The following is a 20,916-nucleotide window of genomic DNA, read 5'->3' on the forward strand; positions in this document are numbered from 1 at the left end:
AATATACAACTGTTATCAGTTAATTAAATGCTCCTGTACGTTTATTCTCTAACAACTGCTAAACAAGAGATTTCTATCTCACACGAGTAGGTGCACGGTCTCGAAAAAGGTCTTAACAACTTTGACAAAGGATTTTCAAGAGGATTTATGGCTTAGAAATCGTTGTTTAAGTTTCCTTTAGAACCGTGTATCTCATAAACCGTGATAGCTAGACAGTTGAAATCTTATTTCTGTTGCCGCTGTAACAACAAGTACTAAAAAGTACGGAACCCTCCTCCTTCGTACTTGGCCGGTTTTTTTTTTTCAATTTTAATAACAAAACTTCATAATATTATGTCTATATTAAAACGGGTCACGTATTATTTTATTCAGATATTTTTTATTCAGATATTATAAGTTTTGCCAGTTAGGAACATTTTAATAACCACTTTTCCTCATTTCGTTCACCCATTGTCTAGTTAGTTGTTCCGCTGTAACAGTATTTCTAGAAGCACCTTTGTTGTTTAATAAAGGACTATATTCGGAAAATAATGTATAGTGAAACTTGCGTGCTCCTTGAATAGCTCGCTATTAACTTTTCTGGCCTACTTTCGTGTTAGGCACTCTTCCAGATAGAATTAGACAAAGAAAAATTGGTTGTTTATAGTGCAAATTTAAGGATGTTATTCAATAAATAAGCTTTTATAGCTGACTCCACTTTACTTTCCACAGGTAACTAATATTCATCGAGACAATTTTAAAAACCCCAAACACAATTAGGTTTTGTTGTTTTATCACATAGTTCCTATGGTCACCTCCTGTCTCCATCATCAAATCAGCTCGACGGTACCATAATATTGCATTGTCACCCGACTTACATAATGTATACAAATTTTCAGCTTCTTTGGAAGTCGGGAAGTAGGTAAAATTTAACTTGCAAGATTTGACCTGCGCGTACTTACATTGCAAGTTAATAAAAAGCTTGTAATTACATTTTTTAATACTACGTCGGTGGCAAACAAGCATACGGCCCGCCTGATGTTAGGCAGTCTCCGTATTAGCATATGAACGCCTGCAACTCCAGAGCCTAATAACATTTCCAAACTTATTTCTAAATAAAATACGTAAGAAAAAATCCATCCACCAATCATTTGAGCGACCTTTATAATAAATCATAGTTTGTAAAATATGCAAACTGTATCGTAACTAACCATAAATAAATATAGTTTCTGTTTCCGCATAAAATACCTAATGCGCGAGGCAGAGGTCAACAACGCTCGACTTGGTCTCATTACTGTCACAATTTGCTATTGTATTAATTCACTTTATGTTCATTTAAGCTGACACGATTTTCGCTCATAATTATTAAAACTGTGGCCAGTGACCACGGACGTAACGTCATGTTCGAAACGTCAGACTAAATAATAAACGTAGGTAAGTGTACCGTAAAAGGGGGGTGGCTTTAGGAAAATTGGAGGTTACTTTGATAGTTTTAAAACGGCCATAGAATTACCATTATCCATTATTTACTGAAACTGTTCGTGTAACTAGTTACATAAAAAAAAAAGTTAGATTACTATTATATTGATATTCACATATAAATATATTGTGGCTTAGAAACTAAAATTTCAGTCGCCCATTTGAAAGCCACCAGCGATTAAGTCACGTTACAGTTTTAGGGTTCCGTACCTCAAACGGAAAAAACGGAACCCTTATAGGATCACTCGTGCGTCTGTCTGTCTGTCTGCCTGTCTGTCACAGCCTATTTTTTCCGAAACTACTAGACCAATTAAGTTAAAATTTGGAACACATATGTAAGTTTGTGACCCAAAGACGGACATGTACGCAAACAAATTATTTTTTAACATGGGGGCCACTTTAGGGTAAATGAGTATAAATCCGACTCACGCTTGACTGCATACTTCTAATTAGTTTTTCTGTCATCTATAGATAAAGAACTATTTTGTGTATTTTTTTCCAAATTTTAGATCCAGTAGTTTCGGAGATAAAGGGGGGAATGGTCACTTTTTGCCTATTTTCTTAAATAACTTCTAAACTGTTTATCTTAAAATTATAAAAAATATATATTTGATATTCTCACAATGAGCTCTTTCATATGAAATGTAGTTTGAAAACTATATTTTTTAATTTTCTCTTTTACCCCCCCAAAAGTGGCCCCCATGTTAATAATTCATTTGTTTACGTTACATGTTCATCTTTGGGTCAAAAACTTACATATGTATACCAAACTTCAACTTAATTGGTCCAGTAGTTACGGAGAAAATAGGCTGTGACAGACAGACAGACGCACGAGTGATCCTATGAGGGTTCCGTTTTTTCCTTTAAAATAAAAATAAAATAAAAAATAAAAATAAAATAAAAATACGTTGAATAACAAATGGCACCTTTTTTTAACTGTGCCCCTAATAAAATAAAATAGAGTAAAACTAACCAACCATAATAAGTAGTGATTAGCTATTTTACCAGGAAATAGGAAGTTTGTGAAACACTAATTGGTCGTTGTACGTAACGACAATAGATCTAATTACCCACTACACGTTAATCAAGATACACATGCCCATTATGCAGGTGTGCAAGGCATTAGATGAACCTCATTAGGAATTAAGACGATAGTGGACGCATCTCCATACAAACGTACCCCATTTTCCTCCCTGGGTATTGACAATATATTTAAAAATGTTTTTTGTTTGTTATGTTGTTGTTGGGAGGGAGGTACGAGGAGAGGAAAACCGAGGAAAAGGTGGATGGACTGTGTGAGAGATGATAATTATGAAACGAACTCAAGTGAGTGATGAGATGACGGGTGACAGAGAGGTATGGAAGAAAAAGACATGCTGCGCCGACCCCAAGTGAATGGGACAAGGACAACCGAATGATGATTTAAAAATGTTTTTTTTCGCAATTTATTGTATATTAACACAATTGATTAATAAGAGTTAGGAACAAAGAACAAATTCCATAAAAAAAGTAAACTCTAACTCTCATAATAAATAAAAAATCGAAAAAAATCAAACGAAGCTGTGGTTAATATAAATCTAATTGCGTAATAGTACACGAATACAAGTGCGAAAAATAGGAAATTCGCACCGAGTGGCGATAAATTAAGACAAGACCGAAGGAAGTGTTTCAAGTCGACACGAGTTGCGAATTACCTATTCGCACATGTATCGTACAACGTTTTACAGTACATATGGCCCTTTGAATCTTCGACATAGTTGCGTAATGAGCTTATTATCGCATTAGTGCGTTAAAATAGCACCATTATGTACTGTAAAAATATTTTCTATGTTATCTAGAGAGGAAAATGGGGACTATGTTTGTATGGAGATCCGCTCGTCGTCGTCCCTTTCCTCTTAAGTATAACAAGACATTGGCATGCAGCCCGAGCATTCTTTGCTAGGGCAATTAGTCTGAATTAAGGCAGATTACCTCACACAGTCTGTGCAAAGGTTTCTCAGTTTCAGAATTCGCAAAAAATTCTACATGGAAAAATGTCTAACTTCCTTCAACTATTGTAGTTCCTTTCAAAACGTCCCCGTGTTTTTAGGATATGATAAAATTGTATGATAAAATTCTAAGAAAAGTGTAGGTATCCAAATCGTTAACTTTTGTAATGTCCACAGAAAAGACGGTTTTCCCGAACGCTTTTGACCCTAATGCTCCATCTAGTGGGTAAATCATCAATGGAATTAGGGACAAGATGTATTTGTTGCTAATGTTGCTTCCATACGTCTTCCAGGGCACTTGCCATTTGCTCCAACGAATTAAATCCTTAAGTGGGTAGTAGACTAACATAATTAAAAAACCGGCCAAGTGCGAGTCGGACTCGCGCACGAAGGTTTCCGTACCATTACGCAAAAAACGTCAAAAAAATCACGTTTGTTGTATGGGACACATAATATATTTTATGCTTTTAGTATTTGTTGTTATATCGGCAACAGAAATACATCATCTGTGAAAAGTTGACTTGTTGAAGACAGTTGAAATTTTCACAGATGATGTATTTCTGTTGCCGCTATAACAACAAATACTTTATTTGTTTGTTTATTTAACCAACTTACATTTACAGCAGATTGCCAAACATGAAAGTTATAAGTAATACTAAAAAGTACGGAATCCTCGGTGCGTGAGTCCGACTCGCGCTTGGCCGGTTTCTAATAAAGATCTGTTGTTGACAGGTATACAATGTTTTCATTTTCTTTTAGTAGGTGTTTTTAATTTTAGGGTGCGTTTTAATTTAAATGTACCTATATTATAGGAAGCTCCTTCTTCTTCTCTTGTCGATGGTTTCAGACTGTGCGGGTCCAGAAGGTAGCGACATTTATCGCCCTGTCTGTCGCATCACGGAGATCCCGCTCAGAGCAGGCCTACGGGCACGCTGGACAGGATATCATGTGCTCCATCGTTTGTGGTGCCGTCCCACATGGGCATTGGGTGTCTAAGCCCGTTAGGGCGCCCCACTTCAGCATGTTCTCCTTGCTACGGCCGACCCGGGAGCGCAAATAGTAAGCTGAGGCTGTTGTATTGAAAATACAATAAGTAATTTACTTCACCATTATACAATTTCCATTTTTCATTATCTGACTGTAAACGAGACACAAGAAAATAATATTTGACAGCGTTATTGCATTCCTTTACCCATTTCTTAACTTCAATTTCTTTTTATCGTTGCGAAAAGCTCAGTAACAATTCTTCTCTTAAACTGTCTCAGTATTGGAACACATTACGAGTATCCTCACTTATTCTTAGACAATGAAAAATAATATTTTCTCAATCGAGTACAGCGGACGGTTTTAAAGCGGCGCGCGACGGAGTCACGTACCAGAAAACCGTATTTGTCCCGCGAACACGTTCCCAATAAACTGTTAACTCCGATACGTACCGTATTTGCGGTACATTTTCTCAACTCAATCCTTATTCGAGTATTTTAAAGGAGTAAGGTAGTATCGACGTAAGGGTTTCGTATGTACTTTATTGGTTTAGCGCTTGAAATATGGTTGGCTTATATTTTTATTAACTTTACTGACTCACTTTTGAAATGGTATAAGAATGAGTTACGGTTCAAGTTTATTACAACAGCTTTCTTTAATCATACTGGGAGGGTGATTTTATTTTTCAAGAGCTCATTTTTCTTACTCAGGTTTTAAGTTGGCGTTGGAGATTATTTCGTTCTCGTCCCTGAACTGTTACTATTGTTGTTGATGACAATAAACTGACGAAAGTATAAACATAACAAAAAATTTGCATTGTCATAAAATTTTACCCCCAAAATTCCAACGTCTGTTAATAACAGATTAAAGTGAAGTTTATTTGGACCCATAATCGTAATAAAATCTGCATTTCTAAAAACTGATTGCATATTCTAACTATAAAACTCCCATGAGACTCAACATATAAAAATCTGGGGGCACGGTAGTGCCCCCGCCAAGTCGAGCAGAACAAAGTGGCACGGCCTTTTCTCGAAGCCATTCAGGCCATTTTCGACGTCCTGTAATTTTGTGCTGGCTAAAGCTAGAGCCCTGAATTTTCAGTGACGTATAGGGCATGATATGGCTTACATATATTCCCAAGAACATTTAATTTGAACTTGTAGTTTAAGAATTATTGAACGTCAAAGTTCCTTAATTTTGTCACTGATACTTTTGTCACTGACAACACTAATTCATTTTACATCTTTTTACATGTAATGTTTTTGATGGGATTATTTTGAGCGGAGCACGTATTAATACACTGACACGTACTCTCGCCATGTTTCGATCCAATTTTCAGGGATCTTCTTCTAGGAGCACCGACTGGTCGAGCGCGCGACGTGTACTGCGGGCGGGTAAAATTTAATATCACTACATAGTACAAAGTCTTTCCGCTGTCTGTCTGTCCCTATGTATGCTTAGATCTTTAAAACTACTTAACGGATTTTGATGCGGTTTTCACCTATCAATAGAGTAATCCTTGAGGAAGGTTTTAGTGTATAATTTGTAAAGGTTTTGTGTAACCCGTGCGAAGCCGGGGCGGGTCGCTAGGTCTGAAATAAAACTATGAAAACTGATTATAGCGCTTATATTGAATTTATAATACATCCCGACGTTTCGAACCCTTTACAGCGTTCGTGGTCAACGGGTGCTGACTGAGGAAAAACTACAATGTGCAAAAATACCCACATACAAAAATAATGAACCATAATAAACTATAAACTTTAAGGCTGGTTGTACATGCAAAATCGGTTCATAAGGCTAGTTATACAATACAACTATTTTCAAGTAAAGATATACGCGATAAAGCTACGCCGGCTCTAACCCTACACCCCTGATCCGAGAAGATTTAATTCCCTCCTAAATTGTAATTGTTTTAATATTACACAAGATATACAATATTCAAGAATGGCCACCCGTCACCGCCAAATCGTGCCACTGCCCAATCGTTGCGTTTCTGCCCGAGTCGACTCAGACAATCGATGTGTTGCACTGAATCGATTCTAATTCGATTCCCATCGAAGCTGACTTCGACTGACCGTTCTGTTGTCGTGGAGGCGTGTTGATTGAACTGTACATATCAATAGGGGATATTACTGTTACTGCAATGTTTTGCCACCAGAGTGCAGCACTAGCCTTTTTAGTAAACCATAGAGTAACTGACAAGTTTTCAGAGATAATAAAATATGACATTGATGCATCAAGGCGGTTTTATTACAGAGGACCTACCGGGAAACGCGAATACGAAGTTTCGCTATCTGCCTCTTTATCGCTCGAATAAGCAAGAGTGACAGAGATGTTAGATAACGAAATTTAGATTTTCTTGTTTCGCGATAGACCCTCAGATTGTGGTAGTGGCGCCACCTGCGCAGTTCGCGTAATATTCCCTTGTAAGGAGTTGTTCATTAGCCGAGTATTAGCGAAGGTCTTCGCTTGGGCAAAATGCTTCCGTATGTCCGGATATTCTCCTCCACAGGTAGCAATTCTGGACTGATTCTCGTGAAATTTTGTGCTGGGGGGTTAGTACGGTCGCATTATTATCGCTTGTCACCATGCCTGTCACGTTCTAACAAGTACGTAAGTGCGAAAGTGACGGGCATAGTGACAGGCGATAAAAATGGAACCGTGCTGCGCCCGCAGGTTTCATGTATTAAATATATTAATAACGGGTCACTCACGTATTTTAAGTCGAAAAACGCTCGACATTTGTTTCACTCCGTACCGAGGAGTGTCATCAGGAGGAGGAGGTGTCAAATGCGTGAGTGACCCGTTATTAATATATTTAATATGTATGTGTTTCACGGAAGTTTTGTTATTAATAGCAGGTTTGATGATTAAACAGCATTTTTTTGTCAAATTTAGTTTTTGAGAAATTTCAAAATGGAGGAGCTATACATTTTTAGCGTTCGTACCCAAAGGGTAAAAACGAGACCCTATTACTTTAGTACTAAGGAGCGACAAATAAATTCCATACAATCTGTGTAGGTACGAGTATGAGCATCCTTCGTTACAGATTACTAATAAATTAATTAAATCCCCACACCGCCACGTCTTACAAACCAAACGTAACTTGAGAGTACCGCTAATTCTATTTGTCTCATAAGTTTTGTAGCTCTGCACGTATCCGTTCCGATCATAGACATATATATTACTTCGTAAAGACCGGCCTTACGAGCACTAACGATTTTATTGCGATTATACGCAACAGATCGGCGTCACTTAAGCGGAGACAGTGTAGCAGTAACAATAGTATCCTGAAAACGTTGGCAGGTAAGATAGATGCACCATTATCAAACACTGGAACAGTCTACATGTTGCAGCAACAGATGTTGAGAAATGGTGCATCTAGATTGCCTAGATTTTATTTCTTTTTTTTGTCACTGTAACTGTTATTTTATAATTTATGTGTGTGTTTTTGTAATTGTATGTCAAAACAGGTTTGTTTTGTTGTACTTACTAACACTATATGAATCAAAATGATTCGAAATAAATAATTAAATTGATACATTGGAGTCAAAATCGCATTTAGTTACACCATGTAGCGCGCTCAGTCGTGTGGCGAATTGCGTAGTGGAAAGGTGTCACCATTGGCGTAAACAAAGGATAAGCGTATGCATACAATTTCGACCGAACACCGACGCCTTTCCACTGCGCAATACGCCACACGACTGAGCGCGCTGGTGTAACTAAATGCGATTTTGACTCCAATATATCGGCCCCATTCGTAGTGCTCGTAAGGCCGGTCTTTACGAAGTAAATATATGTCTATGGGTCCGATCGGTACCCGCGGCACGTCGTCGCGTAACCGAGTATCGGATTTCGGGACTCCGATGGATGCTCAAAATTTGATTTAGTTATGATTTGGACCGGTTCCTTTGGCGCGCCTGGGTTATTTATCAGTAGCGGGGCTATGCTGTTATGGGTATACAATGGGATTTTTATATCAGCAAAGCCACGAAAAGGAGTTTGACAATTCTGCGGCGTAGGTATTGTTATTTCATGCTATAAATTCAGTGGTTGTAAAAACTCGTCATAAATCATTTATTCGTTGCAACCATGGTGTTACAGATATTTTTATATTGAGAAAGTACAATACATATTTCCATATTCAGGAATGAAATCTTAATACCGCATAGCTGTACTGTGTGATGCAGCTACGGTTGCCATCCAAATGTCACATTACGTCATAGGTAGCACAATATTTCTTCGCCAAATCGCCAAAATATTTTGCATATTTCCATCTAAGGGCCACTTGCACCATCCCACTATCCCGGGGTTAAGCGGTTTAACTGTTAACCCAGTGTCAAATTATACTAATAACCATGGTAACTCCAGGTTTAACCGGTTAACCCCGCGGGTTAGTGAATGGTGCAAGTGGCCCTAAGTTAACTAAGTGTGTCAAAGGACTTAGATCACAGCTTCGACAAACTGTATATAATGAAGAAAGACTCAACTAACTTATCTTCGTCAAAGTAATAAAGCGCTCCATACGATTCTCGATGGAATTAACATGCTCCTCAGATAAATCAGTTTGTACATGTTTGTTTTGAAACAACGCGGCGAAAACCTCAACGTCGTGCAACTTTGAACAGTTTCTTGTGTTAGTTGAAGTGGTACTGCGGGAATGCGGCTCAATGTGAACTCGCTTGTGTTTTCTGACCATTGTCACAGAATAAGTAATAGTATTATATATCATACAGAACGGCCACGCACCGCCCCGCCCCGATTCGAATTACCTCGCCCCGCGACAGCAAATTGACGACCGCTCAGTACTGTTTTTAAACAACTTACACATTGACGCATGCCGCGTGTACAACCGTGCCGTTCACACATAAGTGAACGTAAGTGATTTTTGATGTATAACGTGTCCGCCCTGTGCCACTACTAAGTAGCTACGCGGTAATCTTTGTGAATAGCAGGGTTGTTTGCCGCCATAACGGCCGGGGCAGACAGATTAGCCTATCTTGGATTTCATGTCTTTGTTAGTTTAGCTTGAATTATCCTTAAAATTGAATTAACGTGAAACTTATCATTTCGCTTTGACTAGGCAGTTTGTAAAGCACACAAGTTTAATTATATTTAAGCATTTCAGCTTTTTTCAGCACTTTCATGTATGTGTTGACCTTATCATATAATATTAGGTATTAAAAAGTTCGTATACCCTCTGAATGGTCTTGATAAACTCTTTTGTTGAAATCTTTTCTCTGTCGTGAACTAAACGCGTGTGTTTGACATTTGTTATTGAAAATGTTTACAAGATTTTATTTGTTGAAAGAAATACAGGAAAAATAGAATCTCTGGTTGACTTTACTGTATGTTTTTAATAAATTGAGTCTTTATTGCAATAAATTATGTTTAAAGACTACATGGAATCGTGAAAACACAAGACACGTGTAACTGAATAAACTACTGATTGTGTTGCTTTGTTAAGTACCGTAAAACCTTCCAAAGCCCAAAGCTCCCAACTATGGTACAAAATTAACTGTAATTTTTTCGTTCAGATGTGTCTTTTACTGTATTTTCTGTAGTTCTAGGGCAAGGTTTGTTTATAAATGAAAGAAAAAACTCGGAGCAAACCAAAATGAACATTAGTATAGACAGGGGTGCGAAACTCCTAGCTTCGGGCAAACTCGGCTCCGTTTGGCTCAACATTGCTCCGAGCAATTATTAGGGTTGGCACAACTTGACGTCCCTTTGTGCCCACAGATGAGATAATGAGTATAATTTTGACAACCCTAAATAGCCGAAAGGGATAGTGCCATATATTAGAAAGGGACATCATGATTCGACCCTGAACCGCTGTCAAACTTCGGTCTTGTAGGAAGTTTCCTTTCTGTACGGTAGTACTATTATTTATTCTGTGGTATAGACTAAATTTCCTTTTGAACTTGTCGACCATAGTTGCAGTATTGGACTATAATTGGGAGGTTTTACGATTTTTTAATATTAGATGGTACATAAGCTCTTCACGTAAACAGAGATGTCCAAGTTGTACCAATGTATTGTTGCCGCATGTGATAAATTTGTACCGGAAAGTCTACGACCACTCTGGCAGCACCCAGCTGGTTAGTTTCAAGAAATCATACTGTGCACGTACACACTCATATATCGACACACGATTAAAACTAAAAATTAAAATAAAACTATGAAAACGGATATGGAACGGACGGACGGAACGGGTGACCCGTTGTCCACGAACGCTGTAAAGGGTTCGAAACGTCGGGATGTATTATAAATTCAATATACGCGATATAATCCGTTTTCATAGTTTTATTTCATGAGTAACTATCGCGGTAACCGAAGACAATATTATAAATGAAAATGTATTAAATATCAAAAAAAATGACAGTCGCGTGCAAGTACGTATAATCAATTATCATAGTAACTAATCAAGGTTTTATAGCTATCTCTTTGTTATAGGACCAAAAACAATTTTCTTTTGGGCTCCTGCATTCAAATGGGCAAGTACCTATATAATATGAAACAAATTCGCTAAATACGATTTATCTACACAATACGCTACGCAGTTTGTTAATCGTTGTATTGACTGCACTTACACATATAGGTATTTGCTTTTTCACTTCTCATGTTCGTAAAGTTCGATTTTAAGTCGCGCGTAGACGACATAAACTTGCTTATTATGTTTTAGAGCATAGAGTAAAATCATCTATTACGACCTTTATTGACTTAGCTTAGCTTTATTTTTGTAATGTGGTAAAATATGGGTTATTAAGACCTGAAATATATGTTTTTTTTTTTTTGCAATAAAGTCCAAAATCTGCCATGCAAACATGATCGGCGCCGAATGGAAGACTTATGTGCTTAATAAAATAAAAATAAAATGAAAGCTTGTATAGAAAATGAAATTTTTGGCAAAATCCATGCTTTTTGTGTAATGTCACGTTAATTCCAGGGTCTGGTAATCGGCGGTCTAGGCGACATAAACCGGCCCGCCAACAAGCTCTCCATACCGCAGATCTCATCCCTCGCCGCCACCGGGCTCGTCTGGTCCCGCTACTCCCTCGTCATTATCCCGAAGAACTACAGCCTGTTCGCTGTGAACGTGTTCGTTGCTGCCATCAATGTGTATCAGCTCGGCAGGGCCGTCAGGCACAGGCAGTCTTTGGAGAAGAAATAAAAATTATGGGTTTAAACTTTCACGATTTTTACTCATTATTATTCGCGTAAAATATTTTATGCGATTAAGTACCGTCGTTGTGAATAATAATGAGGTATGGGTTTCTTATAAATTGCCTGAAATTATGGGAGTTGATGTATCATGGCGCAACTGAGATACTAATGAATTATATAGTAATTTAAATTGTACTTTTTCTTATTTACTCGTAATGCATGTTAATTATAAGATGTATTGTTTTGATAAGATGTGTCCCGCCGAGTTTGTTGCCGGTCCCATATTGGGATACCCTCCTCCAATTGGGGGGATTTAAATCTTCTCGGGGCAGAGGTGTACGGTTAGAGGCGTAGCTTTATTTGACGTTCATAAGTGCATTGTAATATGCCTACTTGAATTATAAACTTTCTTTATCTTTTTATCTTTTTAATGCCTGAAAATGTGACGCAAATTTATAATTTGATTTTAATATTTTTTCAGATAGTTCTTATATAATAAAATTGGTTTTTTTTATTAGCCTACTTTGGTGTCCCACTGCTGGGCAAAGGCGTCCCCTCGTTTTCTCCACTCGCCCCTGTCATCGGCATTTTCCCACCATTTGGGGTAGAATGCGTCCAAGTCGTCCCGCCATCTCCTTTTCGGTCTGCCTGAACCCCGGCCTGCACCGTTTATGGTGTTCCGTGGGTCCCACTCAGTAACCATTTTGGCCCACCTTTCCGGGTGCATGCGACAGACATGTCCAGCCCAGTCCCACTTAAGCTTAGCGGTCTTGACGCCTACATCTACAACTCCAGTTCTGGAGCGTAGTTCCGTGTTTCTGATTCGATCAGTTCTACGAACACCTTGCGCACAGAATTGGTGCTAAATAGATGTTTTAAATAAGGCAAAAGGTACCAATAAACAAAGAAGACGAATTTTACTGTTCGAGCAAAGCTAGCATAAAAATGTTCTGAGGTTTTAACAATTCCATTAGTATTGTCTTCGGTTACCGCGATAGTTACTTATGAAATAAAACTATGAAATCGGATTTAATCACGTATATTGAATACACGCGATAGATATAACTCGATTTCATAGTTTTATTTCATGAATTCCATTAGTACACTAAATTTTCTATTTCGTTTCTAATATATATTAATATACGCCGTGTCACCTAGTTCAAGCACTTGCATTTGGGCCAACCTTTTGGCACCTGAAATAGTGACGTGGTAAGAATGCACAATTTATGCCGCGTCATGTCGCGTCGCGTCGTGAGCTAGTTTTACAAGCGCGTTCATGGACCCAGATTCTGTTTTAACTATTTAGATAAGATAAGATAATCTTTATTGGTACAATACACGTCAGGTACACGTCAAATACAATTTTGTACAATAAACATAGAGATGACACATTACAGTGTATTTCGACAGAAATATACACAACATTGTAATGTCATCAATTCATAATAGAAGATAATAAATTACAAAAAAAAATTGTACATAATTGTATAGGTATATAGTCATTGGCAGTTCCATTATTTCATTAACAGTATAAAAGTTTTTTGTGAGCAGCCACAATTCTAAATTCCTTTTAAAGGATCGATGAGACGGTGCATCTCTTTTTTTTATTTTTTATTTATCTGGTATTTGTTATATGTTATTCTATCTGTTATATAATATTGTCTTCGGTTACCGCGATAGTTACTCATGAAATATCACTATGAAAACGGATTATATCGCGTATATTGATTGTTTTTTTTATTTTATTAGCCTACTTTGGTGTCCCACTGCTGGGCAAAGGCGTCCCCTCGTTTTCTCCACTCGCCCTTGTCATTTCGGTGTAATTTTTCCTCAGTCACCCGTTGACCACAAACGCTGTAAAGAGTTCGAAACGTCGGGATGTATTATAAATTCAATATACGCGATATAATCCGTTTTCATAGTTCTATCTGTTATATGTTATATCTATTATATGTTATTTCATATGGTTTTGATACTTGACGATCGTCTTGGAATGGTGCGCATCTCAAATTACTTTCACTTCATTTCAGATGCAACAACCAGTGTGAGCGATCACCTTGACGATCGTAACTGGCTGTCTGTCTGTCACCAGGCTGTATCTCATGAACCGTGATAGCTAGACAGTTGAAATTTTCATAGATGATGTATTTCTGTTGCCGTTATAACAACAAATACTAAAAACAGTAAATATTTAAGTGGGGCTCCCGTACAACAAACGTGATTTTTTTGCCGTTTTTTGCGTAATGGTACGGAACTCGCACTTGGCCGGTTTTTATTTGTTTACCAAGAAAGTCTGGTACTTCTTGCACTATTTTGCCATTTTAATAGACTTCTTAAACGTCAAATTGCGTAAAACTAGTTTGCTAATTCTATATTCATTCAAGTAGTCAACATCCCCTTTATAAAAAAAAAAGTTCATTTCACACAAGTACCCGTTGAAATTAGACTTCATCCTGAACAAACTAAGAAAAGCATTAGAAAAACGCAAAACGATCAACCAATATAACACCTGGACATCCCAAATTAATTACCAAAGCAACAAGCATGAAATGACTCCCAAACGGAAGTGTCGCCGCAAGAGCACAACCGTGGCGCCACATGCGACGAGAGCTTCCGCCGGAAATGGCGGACCATTTCCGGTTGGGAGTTGCGGCCGGGCCACGTCACGTCCGGTGCGACGCGACGTATAATCGGAGACGTGGATTGGGGAATTTTAATTGAATCCTGATACTGCTGTTCGGATGCAGAGGAGTTTCCTCCCGGCTGTAGAATGTGCCTCAAGGGACTATAGTGGGTATTGGTTTCTTGAATAGTCGCAGAACTAATTCAAGTGTTATGGGACTAATCTTTGAACGTACCTGTTAATCGTTTTGTATTAATGGTTTAATTATTAGTTTATTATATTTACTTATGTACATATAATTTGACTTTTATTCTGGCCGCATAAACTTTTTGTTTAAACTGAAATCTGCTCGTTCCCAAATATCCTTTTCATGTATTTTTGCATTTATCTGTTTTGTCTCTTTCTATAATATCATAATTTCAGTGTAGGGTACAGTATGGGGTTCTTCAAAAAAGGAGTGTACAGGTTTTGTAAAGGGTCGGCAACGCGCGTGTAATATCTCCGGTGTTGCAGGCGTCCATAGGCTACGGTAACTGCTTACCATCAGGCGGGCCGTATGCTTGATTGCCACCGACGTGGTATAAAAAAAGGGTAAACCTAACTACCTACCCTCTCATATACGTATAGTAAACCTAAATTGTGATAACTTAAACTACGCTAAGAACTTCTATTGAATGTAACTTTTTAAATTGTGTTTCTTTTAATTCCTAATGTAATATAAATGTGAATTCTAAAATGTTAGATTAATTAAGCATTTATCTGCGAAATATAAATAATGTTTCAGAGTTGGTACATGTATAATGTATGTATATATGTAGATATTTATGTAAGTATATCATATAAAGTATATGTTTAAGTTTATGAATTCATAGTATATTAATTAGTATTTACTTTGTAAATACTTATTTTGTATATAGTAGGTAGCGATTATCGTTTTAATTTTTCGAGTATTAATCCTGCACCTAACAACCATCTCTTTTTAGCCCAGTGGTTGACTGGTAGAGAATGCCTTATGGCATTAAGTCCGCCATTTGTACTTATAATTTTATGTGCAATAAAGTTTAAATAAATAAATAAATAAATTAATTTATATGTTTGTTTAGTTTAGGTTACTTTATTTACATAGTTATAGTTAGCATGTTAAATTTAGAATTGATTGTATTAGTCATGTTATTGCCTCTATGTAAAAACATAGTTAAGGAAGAGCGGTGCGGCAGAACACAGGCATTCTTATGCTTACTGGGCGGCTCCATCCTTTTTTTTTTTTTTTTTTTTTTTTTTTTTTTTTTTTTTTTTTTTTTTTTTTTTTTTTTAATTCATATAATACAGTTACACATATACTATAAATGCGCCAAACTGGAGTAACCAGTTTGTTGGCGCGCCGCGCTCAATTCTTACATAATTAAATGTTTACATTTGTGACTTATTCTATTGTTAGTAGAAGAGAAGGAAAAGAAAGCATGCATTTATTTATGTTAGAATAATTTTACATTTTATGTCATGTTTTTATGTTTTATTTGTATATGTTTTTAAATCATTATGTAGTGCTAATTTATTAAATAAAGAATTTTTTTTTTGAATGCGTCTTTCATATTTGCGTAATTTTGTCCCCATTACACACTTTGAATTGAAAAACGTGTAAAACTCACAGTTATCAAAATCGAAAAGTGCTGATGTAGGTTTGACACAGTTACACATTTTTTGGGTTCCGTACCCAAAGGGTAAAAACGGGACCCTATTACTAATACTCCGCTGTCTGTCTGTCTGTCCGTCTGTCACCAGGCTGTATCTCATGAACCGTGATAGACAGTTGAAATTTTCACAGACGATGTATTTCTGTTGCCGCTATAACAACAAATACTAAAAACAGAATAAAATAAATATTTAAGTTGGGCTCCCATACAACAAACGTGATTTTTTTGCCGTTTTTTGCGTAATGATATGGAACCCATCGTGCGTGAGTCCGACTCGCACTTGGCTGTTTTTTGTTATAATATAAATAAATTCAATATTATAGATGACACGACCGCCCCAGACAGCGATCGCCGACATAGACATAATTCAACCGGATTAGCAATTTTTTTTGTAATAGGTACGTATAAATCACAATAAACGCAATGGCTCATTTACCTACGCGTCGGTATGTCAGTAAACTTGTGGCGAGAGACTCATTGAGGCGTCGCTCGCGGCACGGCGGGTGCATGCATTTTGTTTAAAGCAAGACCAACCCTGAATTAGGACTGTGGCCAGGAGTACTGAATGTGACAGAGGTGCCCCTTCATCCACTGAAGAGGTCAAAATCTAGACAATTTTTTTATATTCCGTATGTCTACTGCTGGACAAAGGTCTCTTGAAGGATCTACACTATATTACCCTTCGTATAGCGGTTTCCTGCGATCTTGGCCAGGTCGTGGATACACCGCTTTTGGGACACTATTTTCCACAATATATGCTATTTTGGCGGATTACATCTCACAGTTTTATAAGGATAGCATTTTTTTTCTTGATTTTCAGGTTGGCTGTCTATAAGCCTTGTAATATTTGATTCAGGATGCGCTAGCGAAATGTTACCCAAAAATTATGAAACGCCATATAAAACGACTCGAAAATTTCGCAAATTTTCTATGGGAACTGTCCAGAATTTTAAAAAAATCCATTCCAATTTAGGTTCAATTTTCCAGAAGTTTAGAAGAATTATAAATCTGGCATTTATTCTTCTTGGCCAATTTTCTTCCATGATATTGCCACAATCTTACAAAAAGCAATCTCCCCCACTTTCTCCGCCGCTTGCAGTAAACGAATTTGCCTCTGCGCCCGCTTAAACATGTCCCGCTTAGTGATGTTCCGTCCTCAGAACATTGTCCGAAATCATGAACGATAATGTTCCTCAAACTCAAGAGAATACTGCGTAATTTTGTATACGTTAATACATAGAAAACAACCATGACTTAGGAACAAATAGCTGTGTCATCACACAAATAAATGCCCTTACTATTCGAACCCGGGACCATCGGCTTTATAGGCAGGGTCACTACCCACTAGGCCAAACCGGTCGTCAAAATATTCCCGGTAATATTCCCGGGACTGTCCCTATGGTCCAACACTAGCGCGCGTGCCACCCGCGCCGTCAACTTTCCACTAGCACCCGCACAGCTGGGCTAGCACATGATTGGCGCGACAGTATCTCGCAGCGAGATAGGCTACCCGTCCCTCTTTTGTTAACATAGTAAGAAAAAGACGGGTAGTCTATCTCGCCGCGAGATACTGTCGCGCCAATCATGTGCTAGGCCTACTGGTTAACACGGCTAGAATAAGAATACTGTTGTGTGAGAAATATTCCCGAGAATCTAGACTTATATTGACCGGAATATAGACCGTGATTACCTTTTGTATTATTTGTGAGTGTAAATAATACAAAAGGTAATCACGGTCTATATCCCGGTCAATATAAGTCTAGTGAAACTAACCGTGAATCATTCAAAACTCTAATTCCCGAGAATGTTCCTAAGGTACAACTCGGGTACAACACTAGTTCCGCGCATCTGAATGCTACCCGCGCGGCCAACTTTCCACTAACACCCGCACTCATTAACGCGGTACGAATGGCTAAGAAACTGTTGTGTTTAGGGTGTCTCAGTTGACCTTAAATAATTGGCCTAATGCTTGAATTGAGTCAGGCAAAAAGCTTATACAGGATTTTTTTCTATATATTTTGCAAGGTCACACTGAGCAACTTTTACCATGAGACCAATTTTATTAACCCCAAAATCGTAAATAAAATTGGCTGTTTCCTACTGATGTCGATGATTTCTATGACAGAGCCAATTTTTTTGCGGTTCCGGTGTTTCCAAAATATTACTTTGGGAGGCAAAAACCCCTTTTAAAATCTTGGGGTTTGTGCGTAGAGTGAAAGATACAGAAGAAGATAAGGTACTAATGAAATAAATATATGCTCGGTTCCATTCTGAAGGGTAATTTGCCATAACACAAAGAAAGTAACATTTCAAGAACTAAGTTGCGAACGGACAGACAGACCGACATTACAAATTTATAAGGGCTCCTTGTTGACTGCAGAATTAAAAGACATTAATAAAACCGAAAAACCTACGACAGAGTCCACGGATCTAGACTACTAATCACTTATGTTCATTACCTAGTTCAATAATAAGTTAAGTATAATACAGGTTGGCCCAAAAAAACGTTGGCAAAAGGTTTTAGTGCAACATATTGTTGTCAATTTTAACAAACGGTTGCGTTTGTGTATCAGATCTAAATGAGAATATTTTTGAACGCCACCAATGCCACCATGCAAATGATTCTAATCTTAATGTTTAAAGACGTAAGTAAGAAATGTATTCCTAAAAAATCCTTGTCAACGTATTTTTGGCCCGCTTGTATCCTATTCCAATCCCATATTAATATGAATATCCATAACTTGAATTTGTGTTGTGTGTGAACACAGAGAGGAGAGGCATTCGAGGTGTACGAATCTGATCTTAATTTGATTTAGATTTGCTGTTACCCACTGTGCTAATCTAGCATACATAATACATATTACCTGCCCCGACGCCACGGTCAGGGCTGTCAGCAGCACCGCTGCTTTCTGGGCAGCCGCGGTTTAGGGGAACCTCGACACGAGACAAGAAGCAGAAGCTGCCATAACAGCAATTTCAGACCGTATTCTCGCTCAAATAATTCCAAATTCAAACTGGTTTTTTGACAGACTCTAAAATGTAAATGAGGAGATTCTTTCAATAGATATTGTTACGCACTAAAATTTTTCGAGCGAGCGGTTGCTGAACTTCAGACCGTCAAAATCTCCAGCGTCTCATGATGATGCCTCGTAGAGAGGCGAAACACGTGTCAAGTTTTGTACTTTCGTGGAGGTTTGTTATATTTATTCGTGAATTATTTTCGCGTCGGAAGGTTAGTAACATTTCTTTCACGCAAAAAATTCACTAGGTAAGTATAACGGGTTAAGACTGATTATTTCGCAAATTAGCAAAGTAGTATTTTTGTTTTAATTAATATGGATTTCTGCAAAGTAACGCCTGATTCTATTAATTATAACGAGCAATGTCAAACGATATTAAATCAAGTTGAGTATTTCGAATTTCGAATGTTTCGCAGCTATTAAGCGAGCCCTCACTTGCGGCCCGCTGCCTTTTGAGAGACAGGCGTGAACACGCATCAAGGAATATCTACGGAAACATGAGCGCTTTAATATTACACCCATATAGAAACAGGATACCATACAATCTGTAATCGATATTTAGACGCTGCTGGTAATGGGTCAAACATATTTTAGAAAAAGGTCACCTATGTGGACAATAGATTAAACGTTTACGACCTAGGTAGGCGGCGTTTCATGGTATGCCTAGGAATATCTCGATATGACCGATTTTACGATCTGCCGCCGACATATACAATAATAAACAATAAACAATACTGCAACTATGGGCCACAAGTAACTTGTGCAAAAAAAAAAGCGTTTTACGGTACGCTCTCTTTTTAAAACGACATTCTGAAACATGAAATTCGACATGAACATTCAAGCAACATTATATCCATGTCTAGAGGGCTATACTAGTTTTCATTGCTAGAAATTGTAATACAAAGATCGAGTAGAAGATTTGTATGTGAAACTTCTTCTAGATTCAAAGGGCTCTTGTGACTATGTGAAACACGTAACGGCAACGGCGTTGTAACATGGCAAACCTGCATAGTGCAACCACCGCGCGCACTGGCCGGTTGTAAAAAACCGGCCAAGTGCGAGTCGGACTCGCGCACCGAGGGTTCCGTACTTTTTAGTATTTGTTGTTATAGCGGCAACAGAAATACATCATCTGTGAAAATTTCAACTCTCTAGCTCTCACGTTTAATGATATACAGCCTGGTGACAGACAGACAGACGGACAGACGGACGGACAGACGGACAGACGGACAGACGGACAGCGGAGTCTTAGTAATAGGGTCCCGTTTTTACCCTTTGGGTACGGAACCCTAAAAAAGAAATAAACGATTCGCCCGTCTTTTGTTTTTTCTCATCAATTTTCTCTCGGAATTTTCCAAATAGCACAACTTATATTTATTTAATGTGACTCAATGCTTATGATTTGTGTTAAAAGTACTAATACGATTGTAATACGAGGGCGGCGTCTAATGCAGGTAAAATTTGTATAATTGTATATATAGTATTAAATAAGTTTATGTTTAGATGAAACCTAATCCAAGTCTTATTTGTACGTCACTGGTTCTTGTAACTGAATGAGGCTTGGGTTAGGTTCCATATTGTTTTACTATAAGAACCTAGTTTTCATTTTCTACCGCTCTAGTTAGCCAGCTACGAGTCTCACGACTTATCATTCTGACGGGTCGAATAGGCTAAGCGATCCCGCGAAACTCGGTGCGTTGAGTTGAGTGACAGGCGTCGCTCGCGTGGCTTCATATCCACTTACGATTATCCACTTTACGTGGAAATTCCGAGATCATGGGCCTTATTCCCTAATGCCACGATCACATGGCCATACGAAAATACCCGATTTACCCGCTTATTATACAAAACAGACAAAATATTAAGTAAAAATAGTATATGCTAAGCGCAAGCCTAAACCTATCTAATAAAACCTCTATTTGTAGCTAAATAGTTCTCTAGACGAAATATAAATAATTATCCTATCCCTCCTATCCTAT

General features: G+C 37.8%; 1 protein-coding gene across 1 annotated transcript; it reads left to right on the plus strand.

The window, feature by feature from the left end:
- Window positions 1-10,449: 10,449 nt before the first annotated feature.
- Window positions 10,450-11,607, plus strand: LOC134746789 (mitochondrial pyruvate carrier 2-like). The gene is made up of 3 exons (XM_063681335.1): window positions 10,450-10,534; window positions 10,890-10,930; window positions 11,383-11,607. The coding sequence occupies exons 1-3, from the start codon at window positions 10,450-10,452 to the stop codon at window positions 11,605-11,607; spliced, it is 351 nt and encodes a 116-aa protein (XP_063537405.1).
- Window positions 11,608-20,916: the final 9,309 nt, after the last annotated feature.

This window comes from Cydia strobilella, chromosome 1 (assembly GCF_947568885.1).
Source record: "Cydia strobilella chromosome 1, ilCydStro3.1, whole genome shotgun sequence".
NCBI classification, from domain to species: Eukaryota; Metazoa; Arthropoda; class Insecta; order Lepidoptera; family Tortricidae; genus Cydia; species Cydia strobilella.